The 24,067-nt window shown below is 33.7% G+C and overlaps 1 protein-coding gene across 1 annotated transcript in view; it reads left to right on the plus strand.

Annotated features, from left to right (window-relative positions):
• The window catches only part of LOC128674985 (beta-3 adrenergic receptor-like), a 57,707-nt gene that overhangs the window by 20,569 nt on the left and 13,071 nt on the right, over positions 1 to 24,067 (plus strand). The window contains exon 2 of the mRNA XM_053754022.1: positions 18,661 to 18,907. Coding sequence (XP_053609997.1) covers positions 18,773 to 18,907 — 135 coding nt within the window. The 5' untranslated portion in view covers positions 18,661 to 18,772. The remainder of the gene's footprint in view (positions 1 to 18,660; positions 18,908 to 24,067) is intronic.

Genomic DNA, 24,067 nt, shown 5'->3' on the forward strand with positions numbered 1-24,067 from the left:
ATGTTTTTACCGGCTCGTACCTAATTTACCTGCGCCAAAATAACGAAAGTGTTTTCAGGGAGATGAAAAGCGTTTTAATCGGCGGCTCACAATTTTATAGAATTTTTAGAGATTTGTACCGAAAATGATAAAACAGAAACCATATATACGGTCGTGTGGTTTCATTGTTCATGTATTTTTGTTCTATCTTGAAATGTGTTAGAGATCGTATCGAGAACTGATCATTATTTCAATATGTAAACTTGAATATAGGTTTATGTACCTGTCTATTAGTAGGTAAAGGTTACTTATTCAAATTAAAATTCAAAATTCTTTATTCAATTTAGGATGATATACATCACTTATTGACGTCAAAAAATTACTTAAACTAAGTCTACTGCCGGCTTTCAAAGCGCAGGTGAAGAAGAAGCGGCGCAACAAACTTCACCGCAGCCTTTTCTCCAAGGACGTCAAGTAACAAATATAGGTCTTACACATATTAAAAATTAGGAGGACGAATTTACATCATTATTAGAAATGTCAAAATTTGAATGAATAAATAAAATAAAGTTGTATTTCCAATAAAATTGTAATATGCCTTTTTACAAAGTACTTCTTTTATATAATTTCTAAATATTTTGTCCGGCAAATCAAGAATCCATTTAATGGCAATTTTCCATTATGTACATGTACCTACTAAATGTTTCATGAAACATTCATTCAAAATTCAAAACGTTTTTGGATCTGAGTGTTATAAACTTTTTGTTCAACTCTGAATGTTAAAAACAACATGTTTTTTTGTGATTTATTGATCAATGAGGTGATCTCGTGTGTGAACAAAAATATTATTTTTGAATTTAAACATTTGACCACACGCATAGTAAGCTTTGCGTGGTTATATAGTGAAGTCCCATAAAATATACTTGGAAATGTGCGGAACTGTAAAATTTATACATATAAATGAATAAATTTATTCGTACTCTTCGAGCCTCGATAAAGACAATTGAACAACAATATAGGACCGCAGTCCTACCGGGCCGCGCATGAACTAAGGGGTCAATTATAAAATTTTTGTCAAAACATTTTTGTTTGGTATTTATTATTTGCATAAAAAACAAGAATTCTACTAATGTTAGTTTAATATTTTTTGCGAACGAAAGACTCGCACTTTGCTTTTCCGGGCTGAATATGGAAATCACGCATAGTGCATACAACGATGGAATTTATATTGCAGTGTCCTCTGGCATTTTATTAGTTCTGTCGTAAAGGGCGTGACGACGTTTATTGGGCAGTTACCGAGATCCGAGATTCAATGAGAAATATTAGCAGACTTATTAGATGCTAGCTGGATGTTTGTGTACAAGTCTTTATTAAAAATAAAAAAAAAATAAAAAAATTAAGTGACATCAATTGACATCATTTCGAATTCCTTAGCATTATCTATCTGTCTCATTCTTCTCCTATTCCTGGTTCATTAGCGGCTGTGACGCTCCGAACTCTAAGCTTTGCGTTAAAACTAGCTTTTAAATTTTAAGTTTACGGCCGGCTGCATGCCTGACTTCAAGACAGCAGTAAATATCGAGAATTCGCCTCTATTACTGCCGCAGATTCAACATGGCATACGGTTGACTGTACTAAAGTGCTGTAGCGTGATGTCGTGACCTAAACTGATGTCAAGGGCTCGAGTCATCGATATTCATTCGACCGTTTTACCTGATGAATATAATTGAAGTCGACATGTTATATTATGTAACATGTTTTGGAACTGGAAATAATGCATAGTTTTGATTTTATCATTGGGTAATGTTTTATAATGTCCTTTGGTCTTTCAGGGGTAACACATTATACTTGTACACAAAGCTAAAAATGAACCCTATGAATAGGTACGCTTCGCTGTCGGTTACAAGGCTTTATCTCTAGAATGAAACTAATAATATGTAATGTAGAAAAAATGTAATGTACTTAGGTATATTTAAATTATTAACATAAAAATGTTTAGTATTATCAAAAAATTTACGATAGGTATTAAAAGTAATTGACACTGTATTAATTTTCGAACATAAGTACCTACCTACTTATTTTCGGATTGATTTAGGTATACGTACATTTTCGAAAGTACTTTTTGTCTGTATATTTCGTGACTCAGAATTTTGACGCTTTCTTGTATGGGTCGAGGAATGTATTGAAGTTAGTTACCCTATGGTTAAAAGGTAAAATGAAATAGTAAGTATGCCCTAGGTAGGTATGTAGTTTCTTTTTACGCTTGGACTTTGACCTTGAAAATAGGTAATTAAAAAAAAATTAACCCGTATTACAAGACAAGCGTCAAAAATTATTCGCTGGATCGTAATTGTCACTTGATACTTCATTACGTGTCCCCGATGGTCGGGGCCACATAAGTCACCTGTTTGTTTAGGCCACTTCGCCAATTATTATATTCTTTGTGTTATACGCTTTGTATATTTTGAACGTGATGCTTGTTTTATTTTTTATCTGAACTTGTTTATTTTAATCTTTCAACATTCACACATAATATAATCTAGAAATAACCTAGCAACTTTATAAGTCATAATCATCATCAGCTGTTACTGCTGGGGCACTGGCCTTTTATATGGATAGAGAAGGAGTATGGGCCATGATCCACCACGCGGGCCATTGCGGAATGGCGGGTTTTAACGACTGCTAATACAACCGGGACATCATAATTTACATAAAATACTTATATACGTAGGTACGGAACACTTGATAACATATTAATCTATGGTTAGTAGATAAGTACCTAACTCCGAGACATTGTCACAAATAGCTAATAATATTTTAATGCGTCAGTGACATTAAATTCGTGGTTTATTGGAAAACTTGTGCATTGAAATAGGCTGTCAAGCGAGCCTGGAGTTATTGGGATGGAAAACTAATTACGTAGATATCTGTTTGGGGAGATTTTAATAAGTTTCGGTAAATTTTCAATTATATGTATGCTTGTTGAATTGGTTACGATGAAATGAATTGTTCTTTTCAATGCTTGAAAGTGTAAATGTTTATGAGAAATTGAAATAAAAGTTTAGGAAAATCCTTTCAACAACTTTTTGAAATAATTTCAGAACATTTTAGAAGTATCTATCTTTGTCTCATTTCCCCTTGTTTCCGGTTGTATTTGTGGCTGTGATGTCGCGAAACCTGGAAAAAGCGTAAAAATAACCTTACATTTTGTAGATATGGCTGTGAATTCACTGCCGGCCCCTTGCCCGACGTCGTCATGGCACAAAATGGGTCTTTTCATTCCTTATAACATTGCCTGCTATTGTTACCTATCGGCTGCCTAGGCTATGCCTAGACGCCTCATGAGATATCCACGGGAGGATATGAAGTGGTCCTATTCTAGGGCGGAATAACACAAGTAATTTAAGATTTAACTGAAATTATAAAGTTTTCATAGACTTTTCAATTTATGTTTCGATAATATTTAATAAACAAGAAACGCGACTTGAAATTTAGTTCAGTTTTACAAAAGCGGCTTTGTAACCCGACATAGCTAATTTTCAAGATTTTTCTTCTGCGTCAATAAGCCATTTTGTGTCATCCCGGCGGCCATTTTGTGTCATCGGAGAAAATGTGGATAATGGAGCGCTTCCACTCAGTTTAAAGTCTATTTAGCTGGCATTTTATTTTCATTGCAAAATGTTCGCCTTTTCGAACCACAATAACAGCATTGTAAGGCAACTTAAAAGGATTTTTAAGTGTCTTTTAATAAGTATAAGGTATATTGTGAAAGTCGCGTAACTGGAGTAGAAGTTTTATTAAATTTCAATAAATATTCAGTCAATTAATGTTATATAAAATGTACACAAATTTTCGCAAAATCAGATTTATTGTTTGCAGATCACAACAAACATGAGTATATATAGATTATACTCATATTATCAGTATATATAGATGATACTTATATTACACACCATAGTCTCTCTCTCTCTCTCTTCACGTGTTACATTCGGAGCTGTGTCGCCCAAAGCCCAGGGCTAGCGTAAAAATTTGCTTTTAAATTTAGAAGCTTTGGCTGTGATTTTACAACCTCGTCAATCCTCTTTGGGAATGCTAATGTTGCCTATCAGCTGTTAAGGCTTGTGTTCCTTAGTCACCCCGTACGACATCCAAAATACCATACCAAAGTATTTAAAAGTAATATTAGTTAACAATAAATAAGTAGTGTCAATAATGCACAGTATATTATATAAGTAACTGTTAAAAAATTGTTTATGTATCAAAAACAGTTTTAGCCAAAAAAGATCCTACAAAATATAATATCAAATTAGTTTTCGGCGATGTCATGAACAATAACAATATAATTCCTAATTTGGTCGCAACTAACCGCAACAACGGTTTCCAATCAAGTTATATTTTAATTATTATCGAAAATTACGGTTTACTTAAATTATTAATGTATCGAGGTAATTTGGCGTAACATATTTAAACACACCACAATTCCGTTAAGTAGTGCAATCACTGGTATTGAATTAAAATATACCTATAATTCTCCGAGAGCATCTCGAGCGAATACAACAAATATATGGCTCCGATGGAAATAAACAAAGAAACCGCAACCGCACCCGGAACCGCAGACAAATATTCGTGATCACAGGTACAAATATTTGTCCGCGCTTGGAATCGAACCCACTACGGACCACTACGCCACGGAGGTCGTCATAAATTTTTTTGAAGAAATAAAAGGAATAAAAATATAATTCTTAAAAATATTGTTATTCTTGAAAATAAATAAAGTTTAACACACATGGGTCTAGTGGGATAGACGGGTTATAAAAATGTGATCTTATAGTAAATAATTCACGCTACAACGCGATTGGTTGGCAGCGAAATTAAAACTCCATATCAAGAATCACAGACGACAATTTGTGGCGCTTTAATGAATAACATTGGCCAAATGCATGATCAAAATGCAAGACTAAAACCAATTTTCTTTGAATTTTTGCATAAGTATTTTTACAAGTACTTTCTATTTTAAAAGTTTGTTTTGTTTTCAAGTAGCGATAGCATTATTTTTACCCTCGTCGCAAAAAGATTTTAGAAATGTTGAGACAAGCATTGTTATCATTGCATGACCAGATGGTGCGCCCTGGATCGGCTCCCGACAAGGGAACACTTCAATGGTTTAATAGCACCGACATAATTTTTAATCACGCGTTAAATGATACAAGATATTTCTGATTAAACAACTTATTTGTGTACCACTGTTCTTTGATCAAAGTTTATAAAGCGGAAAACTTCTCTTAGCTTAGATATTTGAAAATGTAAAGCATTCTTATTACACCAAAAGTACTAAATAAACGAATTAATTTATGAAAATCTGATATATTCAAACATTAAATGAACTGAACTAAAGAACAACAGCGGGTTTAGGAAGCAGTTCTTGCACTAAATGAATTAACCGCAAGGACGTCGCTCGTTGCTTCCTCTCTCTAATTGCTTCAGCTCACATTATACCTAAGGTTGCCAGAATGTAAGATATTTATTCAAAAGAAATTATTCAAAAAAAAATTGATTAAAATTACCTATAGTTCTAATAATTTATTATAACGTGTACCTTTCCAGACATTTCCTCGATTTATATTTCCAGAGGTGATCTATAATATCACGTTTTCTTGACGTGAACATCTTGGTTATACACACAGGGTTACATACATAATTATTATAAAGTTTATAGACGTGAGATTGACCAGTGGGTACAAACTGGAATTTTTACAGTATAAAATTAAAATTATTTGTAGTTTGTTTTCTCATTTTATTAATGAATGTTATTAATTTATGTTTCTTGTTTTCCCTACGCTGAGATATCTTTTGATAGTATGATAATAATTTCATGAAAAATACCTACACTACATGAAACATATGGTTATTGTACTACCGATAAAAAAGTATTTTTTTAAATTAAATTATTTTACTCAGTACTTACGATCATTAAAGTAAATGATCTTCTCACATATAAATATTCTAAGGACGATGCGATTTAGGATAACTGACAACCCTAAATGATTACGACAGCCATCTGTTGCTTGAAGTAGCTTCCTTTTTACGGTACTAGGCTCCAGGTGAGTTTTATATTCAGTTTCATACAATTAAGTACCTAATTATTCAATTTTTGTACTTAAATAGAGAGTTGGGGCGATTGTACTTACTGTTCAAACCGCTCAACAAGAGGAAAATAACTTATATTTATCGATACCGTAAAATTCTAAAAAATGTTGTTTGTTTGTTTAATACTTGATACTCATAAGATAACTATCTAAAAATTGTGAACTACAGAATCCTTATACAATTTATGCTTATTCAATTTACCCCCGACGATAGAAGATTTTTCTTTGTAGATGAAATTTTTTATATAATATGTAGAGGTGTGAAACCGTAGATCAACAAAAAAAAAACAACTACTATCAAATCACGTGACAATTAACGTAACTCGGTTTGGGCATAATTTCAACAACGTATATGACGGAATTACAAGAGATCTCATAAATAGAAAGTGGATAGATGATTGTGACATAGCTCCGTTGTACTCGCTTAACCTTCCATAACTTGTCCTACTGTAGCGATGAATAAACGATCGCAGCCAGCCTGAACTACAGCAAAAGTACCCGTATTTGATATTCACAACAACTTTCGTCATGCAATCTCTGCTTCGATTTCGAGTTTTTCATTTCACTTTCATTTGCTGTATAGTGTGTTTTACCCTAACGCCCGACGAGCCTACTTATCTTAAGGGTGCCAACAGGGCGTAGTAGGTGTAGGGGAGAGCAAAACATAAATACGAGTTTTGTCAAAGCAATCAGTGTCGAACTAGTGTTTTTCGAAATTGAGATCGTATCGAAATAACTAACTGTCGAAATTCTGAATGACACTTGGCGGGACGACATGGATGTTGTGTTTCCGACGGGGATAGCAGCATACTCCGCTTAATAGAGATTTTTGGAGGAACAAATGGGAGGCCTTTGCTCAGCAGTGGGCCACAAATACGGAAGATAACAATGTGGAGTTTGTACCTGTATGATGTTACAAACAATATACTAAACATGAATAATATTCTAATTGTTGTCAATACTACTATTATAGGTACTGATATTTATATGCTTCTGTTCAACCGAATAATAATATAGATCTATATTTGTACCTAATATAAAGCAGCATGTTCGCTCTGCAGACATCTGCAGAGCTAACATGGTATTAATATACACATGCGGCTATTGTATCCGTCCTTGCTTGCCTTGTCTTTGTGCTCGCATTGTACGCTAGCAGTCATGAAGCTCAAGGCTTACATATTTTATGAGAATGAAATAAAACATTGCATTATTTTTTCAAGTCTGAAGCAGACTATGTTTTAAATCCGACATGACCTATTTCAAACCATATTATACTAAATATGATGTATTTTTAGGTAAATTTCACACTCTTACATCACATTTTTAATTTTTGTTTGGTTGTTTATTATTTAAAAATAGGTATTACTGATATCGTAACTGTACAATGTATATGTATGTATGACTGATTAAAAGGAAAATTACAAAATGTTATATTAATTTGTTTTTAATGTTTTCAGCTATTTATTATCATAACTAGCAATAGAGGTGCAATTATAAAAATATATATATAAAATAATAACAGTTATAAAATAAGTAACTAAAAAATAATTAACTTACTTTAAATAGAAGTAAGAAATAAATACATACATACATATATTTAGAAAAATGCCAGACGATACTTTACATGTAGTCAGTCACTTCTACCTACGTCAAAATTTCGAGAATAATTTTTCATACCAATTTTAATTTTATTATGTGGTTTAGAATTAATTTAAAGCTTAATATAACGTGTGAGGTGCATATTAGCAGAGTTTAAAATGGTTTATTTACATAAGCAACTTAGTCTGAGCTTCTGACTTGAGTGAAAATTCATTAATTTTAACATTGTTTTGTATTAAATATAGTCATCATACGTTTAATTTCGAATTGTGTAAATAAGACTACGATATGAGTCAAGCTCATAAAGGGCATAATATAAGTATGTTTTTAACCCCCAACGACAGAAAATAAAGTTGTGTAATATTGTGTATCCGTTCAGCCAAACGGCTAAACGGATTTTGATCTAGTTTTTTTTTTTTTTATTTGAAAGGGAATTTAATCGGGAGTGTTCTTAGCTATGTTTGGATATTGTGCGTTCAGCCGTTTGAAAATCATCAGCTTTTTTCTGATTCAGATAAGAGGATGCCAACAACTTTGGAGTCGGGGGGCTTTTCTTGAGTTTCTTCTACTTTTCTATTAACACAGAACGAAAAAAAATCCGATCAAAAAGTTGAGTCAAAATGTTTTGTTACTATGAGGGAAATAAATATTTTTTTTCGTATGTAGTTATTTGATAAAAATTGTTATAAGGATAAAATAGTCCTTTTGATAACTAGTTATCAAACAGTGAAGGAATTCCTTTTTTGTAGCTTAGTTAAGAAAATTTGTTACGAAAATGGACCAAAGGGTTTTATGCTAATGCTGGCTGGTGGCCGCTACGTCAAATGGAGCATAAATCTTTACAGGTGTTGTAACACAAAAGCATACAGAGATATAGTTTTGCATAGGTATGTATATGTATAATTTAAAATTAACCTGGATCACAATTAAAAGACTTTCTAGATAAAACATTTAAGTGTTTTATTTATTACCTAACCATCCTCAGGAATTACACCATCTAGGTATAAATAAAACTGAATCCAAACTTCCAAAGACACGTTATACGATTAGATGATTTGTGTAATATGTAGGAGAAAATAATTCAGTAGAATAAAACAGTATTTGTGGCGTGTGCTTCCGCCCTAGAATATAGCTACACATGACTTTTCAGCTGCGGACTGTTTATATTAATCATTAGTGGCGGGTCGTAAAATCACACAGCCGAACAATATTCACAATTTTAAATTTGTTGTTTAAGTTTCGGGCTTCGCAGCGCCATAGGTCGGAATGCAATTACTACCAGATATCCGACTTTTAATAGTTGACGACCTCTGTGGCCTAATGGATTGCTACACTGCAAGGTCCCTGGTTCAATCCCAGTCAGGCCAATATGGAAAATGATCTTTTTCAGATTGACCCAGTTGGTCTTGCATGTTTATATATATACAGGGTTACTGGTATCTAACGCATAACCTTCCAAAGGCGCATAAGGTACATAGAGACTAACATCTTCTACGACTTTTGTCTAAACGTAATAAATACAAACATTTTCCTTTTTTTAGTTTTAATGTCGTTTCTATAAAACGTTAACTCTATATTCGATTCCGTTACATAACGCTACTGTACTGTCTCGTGTTGCTTGGCTATTATATAGAGTTAAGATGTGTAGAATCGCAAAGTAGATTGTATTTTTTTTTATATGAAAAAAAAAACTACGAATCACGAAAACTCGTAGAATAAAAGTTGCTTGTTTTGATGTACCGTGTAGTCATTAGGAGATTTTGCTAAGTACCCCTGTACCAGTAGCCCTGTATATGTGTATATGGTAACAAGTCTTCTTCTTCTGCCGTAAATAATGTATGAATGGCTTACTTTCCGTACTCAGTTTCGTGGTAAGACACAGAGTGTTCTGTTTTGTAAATGACTCACTAATTGCCTCAACATCGGCAGTTACTAATTAAATCTATTCAGCCCCATTACGCGTGCCCGTATTTGTGGCCGTGTTCTGTTCGTAAGCTATTTGACTCTCAATGTTCTATCCTTTGTTACAAAACTTGATCAATTTAATATGTCTATGTACTGCTGATATAGCACAAATTGTATTTGTTGATCTTTGATTTATATCTAGCATAGTGTGCCCTCTCGTGCCCGTCCTCTTTACTGCATTGGTATATACTTGTATATGTACACATATATACTAACGGGATATTGCACGAACTTTTTTACTGAATGTAGCTAATATTTCAATGACCTTGCAGTCGCCGTGGTCGCAGCCAGAGAATATTTGTGGTGCAAAGTTGTGGTGGTGGATGCAGTGTCTAAACAATCACACTACACTAACTAGTTTTTACAAAGTAAATGAAAGATGTGTTTTTTTTATATAATATTTTATATAATATAACCTTCGATATAATATTAAAATTAATATAGTTAAAGCCCAAGCCTAAAGCTGTACGTTTTTCCGGAAAGTGTACCACAAGGATGTACTATTGGTTCTCGCTTCGCTAGCTCAAATTAAAGCGTCAGTTGCCTGAAATTTGGAATTCAATTGCAACTATTCCTCATTGAATCAAGGTTGTTACGTGGAATGAAACAATATTAATGGAATGGTCAGTGAAGGCGTGGCTTGCGCATGATTGCCTTCTCCAAATTTGGAATAGACATAAAAAAATCACCCGCCCAAATATAGGGTACCGAGGCGAAGCTGCAGCAGCTGGTATGGTTCCCGCGAGGTTTGTTTGGTATAGCTACTTTCCATCCCATTCAATTTTGAATCAACATTATTTCGAGTGTTATTACTACTTTTCAATTTACTTTAACTTCGTAAAGTAAATTGAAAAGTAGCAGAAAGAAAAATCTAGGTGTATACAAACAATTTCGACTGTAAAGCTGAAGGAACGTGTTGGCATTTATTGTTAGGGTTCCTTGAAAGTGTACTAAAACCGAGATTGCAGCGGGAAAGTTGTTCAGAGTTGATGGTCCGTGCATAATGGCTTGCTATCCAAGGAGTCTATCAAGGAACCAATGAGTTTGGAAATATTAATAGAACTTTAAAAAGAGGTTTAAACAACATATCGCTTCTTTGGGATGACAACGTGATATGTAAATATCAAATATGCTCAGATATGTAAAAATCAGTGCATATTTACGGAAACATCAACAAACAAATCTAAATTAATGACCCATCAGGCGTCTAGTATTCTGTATACATTTTTAGAGCTTTACATGTAAACTAAATGCCTTCCCTATACTTTTTTAATGCATATGAACTAGAAACAAAAGTGTCAAGACAGTATGATACCAATATCAAATTGAATTATAAGTGTATTTATTTATGGCCGGTCCATTCATTTATATCACAGTTTATGTACATACAAACAGGTAAGACAGACAGTAATTTGGAAATTAAATAAAAAGGTGGTGCTTATATCAAATTTCTTCCAGAAGATCCATATGAGAGTTGAAAAGAAAGGCAGACAACGGTTGTTTTTATATTAGGTATAACATCGCGTTGTGCAGCTTTCCATCGCTCACCTACGACGAAATGGGAACGCATAAGCGACCCGACATTATCAATATAATAATATTTGAGTGCACACTCACGCAATAAAACACGGGTTTTACATCAGCAGAGACTTCTAATTGATTCGATAAAAGTTACCCTTTATTGTAATTCTCTTCCGTCCCGTAATGTGATCCTGCGCAAGTCATAAATGTTTGCGGAAAAAAGTCTATTGTACACAATCGTATCAAATTGCGCTATACCACAATTAAATGTTTATTAGTATAATATTTACACAAACATATTCTCTGATGACTAATACGGCGCTACTCAAATTCATGTAAATGTACACATTTCTTAAAAAAAACATAACTTAAGACATTTTAGTATCCTAAATAATGCAATAATAACATGGCTGAGGGTCGTGGTTATTACGTGGAATAAAACACATACAATAACTTTCTTGGCATTATTAATGGAGTGGTTTGCCATTGCCTTCTCCATTTCACATACAAGTTAATAAGAATCAACCAGTGTGCCTCAAGATGTTTTCCTTCACCGGAATCAAGTGGTGGACGATGAAAACTACTATATATGAGTCAGATTGGTATACAAACTCATGTGGCACGAGTAGGATTCGAACCTGGGACCTTTCGATCCACAGGCGGGCGTCTTAACCATTAAACCACCACCGCTTCCCCGGATTAGTCATCTGAAAATATGTTGGTGGTCGTGTGTACGTGTACGTACGTAACTGCGGGGTTGTAAAATAATTCCTTGTTAAAAATTGGTTTTGATCTATTGTATTTCCGATAAAAATAGGCCTAGGTCTCATGTCATGTACCACAAATTATTATCTTACATCATTTTGTCCATTTCTTTATTTCTTTTAAACTAATATTGGTACCTATTCACATAAAATATATTATTATTGTGATGTAAAGTACAGTTACAACTTTTTTGGTAAATACTTGTTTTTGCCCACGTTTTTTATGTGTAAGTATCTCGTGTTCTAAGCAACATATCGCGATGAAACCTATACCAGATTTTAAGTTAACTATCTGCTATGCAACTCTGGAAATCGTATCGAATTCCATCCAGTGGATATTATGTGATACGCGAACAAACATATACATAGACAGACATAAATTCTTAAAAAATGTTTTGGTTTCTAAGATGGGACTTAGAAACCAAAACATTTTTTCACAAAGACTCCCTATAATTTATTATTGTAATATCTCCTATGTACGAGTTTTATTACACGTATGATTGTAGGCTTACAACACCACACCTTGTTAGTATAAAGTTTATGCAGTAAGTTTAGCCCTAATAAAATATAATAACGAAGCTTATCGCATACCAAATAAATATAGGTATTCTCAGAAAATCTCATAGAAAAACAATTTATTGGACTGGAAGCAATACGTATATCGGAAATTCTTTTCCGCTACTATGTTGATATTGCACGGAAAAAAAAATACTTCGATATTTTATTGTACTCTTTTTCATTTTTTGTTATCTTGATTGCATACTCGGCTTTGACGCCATGAAGCTCAGGATCCGCATAAAAATAAACCATTATTATTGCACGACTGACCGCCTGATAAACCCTCTTTGTAAATTCTCTTTGTAAATCACCTCGTACGACATTCACGGGAGGATATGAAGCAGTGCAGTAATCACACGCCTTTCCTGTTGATCTAGTCGGATCAAAAGGGCATGAGGCATACGATAAGTTTAGTCCTATCTTTGAATACATCTCTCTCTCATCTACGCGTGTTTCCGGTTACATTCTGAGCTGTGATGCCCCCAACCCCAATGTGGAAGATTTGGCTATGATTTTATAACCGCGGGTCGGTTGACATCAACCCTATCTTGATATCCTATTATTGCCTATTAACAACTTTAAGGGTTTGTGCCCCTTAGTCGTCTCTTATGATATCCACGGGAAGATATGGGGTGGTCCTATTTTAGGGCGGAGCGACACGCCACTATCTATGAATACATAGCATATTTTCCTCCAGATTCATATATTACCACGTCTGTATATCTTACGGGGTAGACATAATCAAGAGATATGAAACACGAAGGCCAATTTTAGCGTTATGACTGGATATTGATAAATTTAAGGTAATACAGTTGAAAGCTCTTAGATGATTAACTATAAGTAATCACATAAATCAAATATCTATTATAATACCTACCTATATACTTTCTGAAAAGTTTGTTCAAAGCAATTTGAAATAAGGTTGCCTCGCAAACGTGCGACTCAATTTCAAGAATAAATACAGTTAAGTTTCTCATTTTAAAGGATAGCTATCGGAACTTGAAAATATGACGAAGCAAGTTCTATTTGAGAAATCTTTATATATATTTCATATCTATTCGATTTGTCGATATTTATTTTATTTTACTCTAGCCGCGCTTTGGTGTTTACAATCATTCAAAGTTGGTAGGAAAGTCTATTTAAAGTTTTTCTAATTATTAAAAAAATCGAACATCTTTATAAACTATAGTTATATAAGCTATTTTATCATTGATCATCTTTATAAACGCAATATAATTGTCTAATTCAAATTCAAATTCAGAAATGAAACCTTCACAGGCACTTTTCACTTAAATTTTTATTTTAAACAGTTATTTCTCACAAGCTACAAACTACTGGCATTTCGGAACGACCACTGCTGCGAAGAAATGGCGAAATAAACTCATTTGAACAATGTTGGTCCCTATCATGCCAGAAGGTCTTATTGTTTCTTACGATTTTTTTCTAATAATATATAAAATTACATAATGTACAATGTACATAGTCAAAAAGTATATCAAAACAGGTTACGATTGTGATCAGAGTGCTGATTAAAAAAATATATACATATATGTATATCAAATAAAATAGCTACCTTTGTTGAACGCGATATCACGTTTTAGTGTCACTTAATGTGGAGCGAACACATGGTTAAGACGAGTCCAAAAATATCTAATATGAATCTAATAAGATTTAAATTTTATCACATCATTGAAAATTCTTTATCATATCGTTGATCATTTCACAAATGAGGTTGTACACGCAGACCACTACATGGTCGTACATCATAAAAAAAAAATGTGTCTTTTATTCTCATTTTTCTGTCACGTAGTGAAATCAGTCATGTTTGAAGCTATTTTTAGAACACAATCTAATGACAGACTTTTACATATTTGTGTGACAGGATCAGTCGCGATTTTGTAAAAGTCACGTTCGGATTGTAAGCATAAAGTAAAAATGTACACTTGACAGCACATCAACATATCCAAATTCTTTGCAAATTCGACACTGATAACGCCGACTTGCAGTTAAAAGTTAAAAGTACATACGAGCATAGATATAAGACGAAACCTTCGCGTATGCAATTTAAAGTTTATATAATGAGATCGTCTACGAAAAGCTACGGTTTGCTACAAGCTTCGAAGTGCTACGAACTTTGCCATTTCTCGTAATCTGAGATCGCTCCGAGTTTCGGCGCAAGTGAGTGAACCAAAATTTAGTATTAAACATAGCAAAGAGAAGTAATAACGTAAAATTACTTATTCATAGAAGTTTTGACGACATAATAATAATCTTGCCGGTATATGTAAATTACTATTTTACGTACGAATTGAAAAAACAGTCAAAGTTTATTTATGAATTTTCCCTAGCTAGAAAATACATGTCTGCATTCCGTCCTAAAATCAGTCCACTCCTTTAAATTTATATTCATCCGTGGATGTTGTAAGAGACAACAGCATTCCCAAAGCGGGTTCCGTTAGACAAGCGATCAGATGAAACTTCAAAATTGTAAAAGTTTATTTATATGCGGACTCCAGACTTCCAGCATCGTAGTTGCGAATTCAACCGCGAACATGCGAGGATGAAAGATAATAGGTACGTACAAAAGACAAGAATATATGAAATCAAAGAAATATTTTCAACGAATGTAATATATCAAAGAGAAACGAAAAGGTGTTTGTCAAGTATTGACGTCTACTAATGTGTTTCATTTCGCAGCCGGTGTGTACTCGGGATTGACGCCAGTCGTACAGTCAACAGCACGTCAAACATTTGTTTTTTGCTAAAAACCGTAGAACAATTCAACTATTAGATTACATAACAACCAAATATTTGTTTTTGTGAAGTTGTTACAATTCGATAATTTTGTGTGACAATGTGAGATTTTCATCAACTAATCCGAGAATAAAAAAAATATTATTTAGGTACATACCCTTATTATGGTATCCACCTTTTGTGTTTTATATATACATTTTGTATAATATAAAATAACAAAAGAAAAATTTAGTTATTAATATAGAATACTTCTTATTTAAATAGTTTTGTTAAACATGTCACACATATTTTTCTTGAGCGGGATGAATTTTTTAATCTATTTTTTTTTAAATATACGGAAACATCATCGTAATCTGCCTTATCTTATCCCATTTTCTGGGATAATATGTCTATTCTTTCCACGATTCCCTATTTCTAGTTGTACTTACATCCACCCCCAACATCCTTCTTCAACGGGCTGTTAGTCTATCAGGGTGGATGACAGTAGACCGACTAAAATGCTATTTGATATGCGCATTAGATATGCGCAGTAAAGTAGGTACCGAGTAAAGTCGAAGCAGAGGAAGACCCAGAATGAGATGGAATGATATTTTCGGCGAGGGACAGAACACAGAACAGCATAGAAGTAAGGAATTCCGAGTCCCTATATACTCCTGTGCGAAACTCTGTGCAATTATTATAGGAGCGATTTCGCAATGACTTCGGGTAGGTCGTTGTGCTGTTGATTGTACGAATGACAAACTTACACTACAAAGAAGTAGTATCTTTGAGTTAGTATCCCATAACACAAGTCTCGAACTAACTTTGGGGCTAGCTCAATCTGTGTGATTTGTCCTAATATATTCATTTATTTACACTGACGCTCCTTCCCATTTATTTTTTCCGCGCTCGACTGATGTAGATTTAGTGTTGAAGGATTGCTATCCTAAGTCGGTGACGTGAAATAACAATATTTTACCTTTCGATATGATTATTTTGCATTACACGTGTCCTTGTGAAAATCTATGTTGTATGTATTAGCGGCCTAACCCAGGTTAGGTGTATAAAAACCACAAAAAATTATACACCTAAACTTGCCTCTTGAATTACTATATCTATTAAAAACCCGCATCAGAATCCGTTGCGTAGTTTTGAAGATCTACTCGTACGAATAAATAGGAACAGACATCCAGCGGGAAGCGACCTTGTTTTATACTAGTAATTATTGCTTGAATTCATAATAGGTTTATCAATATTAATATTATAATTGTTTTTCGAAACAACGTGGACACTGAATAGTTTCAACGTATGTGAGTGTCAAAACTTATAAAAAAACAACGGAGCACGAATGAACAATGAGGCATGGCTCTAAGAAACTTGGAAAATATGGATGGAAGTGAAAACTTACGAAGAGAATGAATTTGCAAAAGTCGCTTATAGAAGTAAAAAATAACTTATAATACTTATTAGTGTAAAGGCAGTCTTACACTTTCATTCAGGTGACAATACTGTCTTCCAATGAGCAATTTCCACATTTATCATATCTTTTTAAATAACCACCATTTGATTCACCGGCAGATCTATTTATAAAGTCCAGGCATAAAATTTTTAAATTATTCAGATCAGGTGGATTTATCGAACGCTTATCTGAAAGTCGATCTGTATTCAATATCCGTTGTTTGAGACTTTTTACCATGAAATATGGACGATATTTTTCAGGTATCTGAATTAATATGTAACAAAATGTACAGTAATACTCATTAACATTTTAATTTATTCACAGGTCAATTTTTTTCTTATTCTACATATTTCTATTGAGTTTTTTCTGACGATCGTCTTGTAGGTAGTGATGTTTGTCAAAATTGAGGATCTTGGCCAGTATGTGAAATATTCACTTTCTGATCAATAGTTTGCCATTGCCTTCTCAATTTCACATACCAATTAGAGTTTAGGATTCCTTACGATGTTCCCTTACATAATATCTTTCTTGAATCAGTTGAAAACTCTTCATTTGTTAATTGGATGGGTAGACTTTAAAACGACGTTTGTGGTAGATATTAACTTTATCATTTTATCTCATCATGCATAAAGTAGAAGCTGCCGGGCTGCCGCAGGTCGAGCCTAAACTAATTACAAACCAATTTTCCATAATGAAATCATAACAGCAATGCCGAGTTGCCTTTATCAAGTTAGCTTGCCAACGTTTGTAACCTTTTTGTGAAGTTTTCAGATAAAGGCTTCGATCTAATGCTAAAAATGCCGGTATTTGTTTTACTCAAATTAATTTTCAATTACGAACGAATACCATTTTTTATCTAATACTTAAAACAAGAAAAAAATACAGTCGGTTTTGTAATGCTCTCTATGTTCTTCTGCAAAATATATGTTTCATTTAATATATATATATATTTTATCCGATTGTTTTACTGAGCTGACTGATAATGAAATACATGTTTTCGGTAATGATTTAAATATTGGTATTTATTAGGAATAGAAAATAATATGCAAATAGGTCAATAATGCAACATATATTGATATACAGAATTTTTTATTCAAATTACAAAGTGGTTACCACTAAGTGATTTTAAATAAATCACTACCTACACCATTTTATACATTTATTTATGTTCTGTTCGTAACTACGCGGCCGAAGGGTTATCATCAACCTACACCAACCTACATAAAATTCAAAATCGCTATTACTATCGCGTACACGTCTGTGAAATGGAGTCGCCTGTAGATTATTAGAATAATTTATACGCCACAAGGTCTCATTGAATTTGTATAGTTTTCATAAACTTCCCCATGTCGTCTCTATGTATAAATTAAAATTGCTGTGGTTCTTCTCGACCTTGTTTGTATCGACTAGTACACAAATAGCTTCGTTTATTGGAGAATCTTCGTTGAATTTTAATTTACAATCGCGTATGTATTGTACATTCAAAAATGTGTCAAGTTACCCAGTACAGGCTTATGCAGCCGTGATAGAGGTGATTTTGCATTGATTTGTGTTCTATTGTTAACAAGCCGTCACATCACATGTTATACAAAGATACTTATACAATGCCTTTTGTAGATATTAGGGTGTATGTTGAAATGTGTGGCTAAATGAGACAATGAAATTAAATGTCGTAGCAGATGAAAAGGGAAAAGCCATTGATACCAGCTTGAAAAAAAAGGAATGGTAATGGTATGTTCCTGTGGTATGACAGAGACCAACACTGTCTAATTGAGTTTCTTTTGGCATTTCTTCTCAGCAGTGGTCGTTCCGAATGTAGCTTCGGTAAATATTATTTAATTTAGAATATGACGTGAAAAAGCGCCTGTGAAGGTCTAATTTCTGAATAAATTATGTAATTTGATACTCATTTTATTCTGAATGTATTTTGTTTCAGATAATGAGATGGAGCGCAGCGTCCGCGGTAAGGTGACGAAACTCATGCGGCATCACAAAGAGACGCCATGGAGCTAGTGTGAAGAGAGAGAGAGACAGACAGACGCGGTCGTATGGAGATGAACGGGACGGAGGCGCGGGGCGAGGAAGCCGTGGCTCTGACGTTGAGCGTGGCCGTCACCGTCATCTCCGCTATAGGACTGCTGCTCAACGCTTATATACTCTTCATAATTGTTATTACTAAGCAGGTAATTTTGCATAACAATTATTATTATAAATGTGAAAGTAAGTCTATTTGTTACCGCTTCACGCATTTTCTACTGGACCGATTATTATGAAATTTGGTACATAGGTGGAAAATAACCTGGAATAACACATAGGGTACTTTTAATCCCGAAATTCCCACGGGAGCGAATTCCCAGTGGTCATTACGAAAGGCTAGTCGATTATAACTTTGAGAAATACTATATATTTGAAAATATTACTGTGGAAAATCAAATTTTTGAAAAAATGCTTTTATTTTGACCTAGAATTTCTCTTGGCCATGGTAGGTCTTGGCATTGGTAGCCATGACTAATTTTACGATCGTCTTGCTGAGAGGATTTACGTCAAACCCTCTTTGGGAATTCTGTCGTTGCTTACTATCCCTTTTCCATTTTATACGACATCCATGGAGGCTACGGCGTGTTCTATTGAGGAAACAACGCGCCACAAATTTTTCACATCAATATTCGGAATGAAATGAAAAAGTTGAATATCTAAATTGACAAAGCACATTTTATCCATTAAGTCGGTAGATTTAAAAGTAAGTTAATATTTCAGGACACCGAAAATGCAAAAGAAAATTTAACTGTCGGTAATGTAGGCCCCTATTCCCTTATTCTTAAATGTGGGTAGCTCATAACGCGTGTGCGTTAAGTGCCCTGGGGCTAGTCCCTTAGTAGGAGGGGGTTAATTAAAAATTAATAGGTTTATACGTAGTAGGCCTTTTAGCCGTGTGTGAGAAATGTTGCACACGCTTCGAAAGTCAAATTTAAACTGGCTTTTGCTTTTGACTCTTTGACACGGGACAGATAGGGACATTGTTAAACATTTCATGCGAAGATTATTTTACATACCTTTTCGACGTTTTGCGAGGACGGCGTTGGCATTCTGTAAAATATCTAAAAGGTTGGCAGAATAAGAAATTTTTCTAACTATGGATTCTTAAAATCAATCGTCGTTTTGGTAATAAATTTAATTTTAACAGTTGCAAAATCAGGGAGAAAATATATAAAAAGTATGTTAATACTATTTTATTGCTTTTAAACAAGCTCATACATGTTTAAGCGGCGGTCGCATTTCTTCACGTATTATAAAGTAATGAAATCTCGAGAGTTTAATTAAAACTTCGCGATTCTCTACTGGCTCGAGACGGGAATTACCAAAGCCACCGACATTATAATGAAAACTTAGATCGTTCTTGTCAGAACAGACTAGGATTGTTACCATTCTTTTCAGTTTTTCTGTTAGAGCCAGGCCCCATTGCAAAGTTGTGCTCCGTTGTTTTACGGACAACGCAGAAAAAAAATTATGTTGTCTCTACTACGGAGCGCAACGGGTTATAACAGTCATTTTACGAGTTGCAATGTCAGTTAATTTATTTCCTTCAAGTCGGATTAAAACGTTTGTTTTCATTATGATTACGTCGTAATAACATTATTGTACGAAAAATAATTACATCAATTAAAAGTAATACATGAAATACATTAGCCCGGAAGTGGTTCCTAGTGGGTATATTTCGATCGAACATCACTCTGGAATATATATTATTAGACGTAAATTTGATAGACGCCAGACGATACTTATACTAACTACCTATATAGGTATATTTTACAATATCATATTGTTAAATAATAAATGTAGAATTTCCTCAAAGAAAGAAAAATAAATAGGTAAAGAACGAATGAATACCAAATTAATTCATTCAGAATGCTTTTAATAGGTCAACTTTGCTAAATGTCAATTTCAACGAACTTAGCAGCAATATCTTTTGTTACAGAATGTTATCGTCAAACTTAACTGAAAAATTACTTTAACTATTCTCTCTATAGATTTCAACGCTTAAGGTCAAGAGTGAAGAGTAAATAACAAGCAAGGTACATATGTACAGTACAGTCAGCAGCACGTCCACCTAGCATTAAAATATCCAATATATTATCCCTGCATAGAATATGGTATTGCTATGAAATATTTACAATATTTTTCAAAGGTTAAGTTACACCAGTAAATAAGTTTAACTGCGCACAACAATGCAAAGTACGCCCTTTTCAATATATAATCGGCGCGCAGGTTAAATAAAAAAAAAAAATGATGAAAAACAATTTACCAGAGCGTCCATGACAGCAAGTTGTGACGAAATTTAACGTCACAGTATTTTTTTCATGCCACCGGTTTGGTAATTAAAATTAAGCTGGTTATCATAAAATTAAAATGATCTATTAAAGTATAACTGATGTTTGATTTTGAATCTAAAGTATATACACTATCTGTTCTATGCTCACGGTAGTCGATGTTTGACGTCGTTAACTATATCTATGCAAAATTTCATCAAAATCGGCGATTTAACCTTGAAAGCGTGACAAATGTGTCCTTGATACACTTCCATTTATAATGTTAGTAAAAGTAAGTTTGAATATTTTTTTCTCTAATCTAGAAAATATAAGGAAAACAGTTAACGAAATCCAAGTAATGTGATTTAAGTATTGCAGTTGCCTGTACTTAGTGGGAACTTGCAAGTAGTTATTTAGTTTGGTTGTTAACACTCCAGTGAGCCTGTGCAAAGAGAACTGTTTGTGTTTTAGTTGCCATATCACTGCGCCAGCAGTACTCGTTTAGGAGAATAATTAATGTCCAAATGTCAAGATAAAACGCTTTAATACTATTATGAATACGAAAACGTGTAAATAAAAATGTATTATGGATCATCTCATTCAAACTTTAGTGCATAAAATACAATTTGTAAAATGACAAAGGTGGACTTAATGCTAATAAGCGTTATCTAACCATAAAATATATTAAAAAAAAGTATTTGTTAGCCGGCCGTGCTGACCACTTGCAACGCAGAGAGAAAAAGTTAAAAGAAAAAAGAAGATTTACAAAAAAGACTTCTTATTTACAAAAAAGAAGGAAGAATGATAAAATTTCCCCAAATAGGCGTTTGATGAAATAAAGATTGTAAAATATTTCACAGCCCTTTGCAATTCATAAAATAACAAAAAGAATTAGGATGCCTTTTTCAGATAACAGTTGCACAATGCTAAAGGCAAAATGTTATTCAGCCAAGTAATGCTGGTTACGAAATAAAACGTCGCTTCGCAATATTTGGAAATTTATTCGGAAAATTGCTACGTTTTGTTTATATGATACGATAACATGGTTTTACAAATTGAATTTGACATTTCTCTGCTTATATGGTTTATTTTATATATTCTCTCAGATAAATGGAAGTCCTTTTTCAAAACTGTTATTTTTGACTGAAAGTCGAGCGAAATTATGTAGTCATCAAATACATTTAATAATTCAAATCGCTTTCGGTGGTATACTAAGATTATTTTGTGTTCTACTCTTGTGTGTGTGATGGATGTAAATATGCGAATTCTAAAAATTCACTTTTCACGTTAATAATATATCTCTTAGTTTGAAATTGTACTATCAGGAGGCAGGAAATGCAATAGCGCGCAATGGACCGCAAACAACGTTGACTGAGCTAAACTTAGGACAATGGACGACGGAGTACTCCTGTAAGTTGAACATTAAGTGCTGTAGGAACTATCCTGCTTCCAGCTAATAAGATATTGTATGAATACATCAATAATACTTTAAATTTCTCAGGTATCTGCTCACACTGAGTTATTAACGTTTGACACAATCTCTTCAAATCGGTGATACTCTAAACAATGCCGTCGATTTATATAAAATCTTCAAGCATTAGTCGAATTATGGAGCTAAGTAGGTATCTACGAGAGCCAATCCAAACTGATAATACTGTTGACAGCTTGTCTATCCGTAGGGAAATCTACGTGAAATAAATATAAAATTAGACACCGACTGACTGATTGGGACTTCGAAATTTCAGATAGCGTTATTTAGCACTAAGAGAGCAATTTTGGAAGTGTCATCCATAAATGGTGTATTCACAAATTTAATCGAGTCGACGCGTTAAGAAGAAGAAGGAAGTGCAAATGTGTATGTATGAAATGTAAAGATGATTTTTGAAAATGGCGACTGACACACGAAAGCGATTCCGATGCACAACACTAGTCCGGGAAATTTTAAAATCGTTATAGATCATCGAAAAGTAACGAACAGAAATGTTAACTGTTAATTGCATTCTTCTTCATAGTTGTATTCTTCATGGCTGATGGTCGTGGTCATTACGTGGAATGAAATACACACACACAACAACTTTCTTGGCATTATTAATGGAGTGGTTTGCCATAGCCTTCTCCAATTCACATACAAGTTAATAATAAATCAATCAGTGTGCAGGTTTCCTCGCGATGTTTTCCTTCACCGGAAGCATGTGGGCGTCTATGAAAACTACTATACATGAGTCAGATTGGTATACAAACTCATGTGGCACGAGTAGGATTCGAACCTGGGACCTTTCGATCCACAGGACAGGACCCCGCGTCTTAACCATTACACCACTACAGCTTCTTTCACCACAGTTAATTGCATTACAATACATAAATATACTTATTAAAAAATCAAAATATATCCATAAATTTAAAAAAATCCTAAATAAAAGCTTTCATGGAGTGTGTTATTAATTTAAAGTTCATTTTGTCAAAAGTTCTGGCAAACACATTACGAGTTCAGGATATGTTTAATTTGTTTTATTTTCAAGGGTTTCCTGCTCCAAAGGGACATACGCCTTCTTCGTGAAAAGAAAAACCACTATTGTTCGGCGGGCATAGCTTAAAAAATAATAAATTCGTTATTGTTTAATCTAAATTGCTAAATAACCGGTTTCTATAAAATAAGAAAATAAGAATAAGTCTGTGTTTGGATTCAAATACCTAGAAATCTATGTTTGGAATCTGCTTATTGACCACCTCGACGATCGATGGCGCATTGGTAAAGTGCTTGCCTCTGGACCGAGAGGTCCCGGGTTCGATTCCCGGTCGGGTCATAATGGAAAATGATATTTTTTTTATTGGTCCGGGTCTTGGATGTTTATCTATATATCTATTTGTTATAAAATATAGTATCGTTGAGTTAGTATCCACATACACAAGTCAACTTAGTATACACAAGTCTCGAACTTACTTTGGGGCTAGCTCAATCTGTGTGATTTGTCCTAATATATTTATTTATTTACCAATATAAGAATATATCATGACAAAAATTGTTAGATAAAATAT

This window comes from Plodia interpunctella, chromosome 13 (assembly GCF_027563975.2).
Source record: "Plodia interpunctella isolate USDA-ARS_2022_Savannah chromosome 13, ilPloInte3.2, whole genome shotgun sequence".
Lineage (NCBI taxonomy): Eukaryota > Metazoa > Arthropoda > Insecta > Lepidoptera > Pyralidae > Plodia > Plodia interpunctella.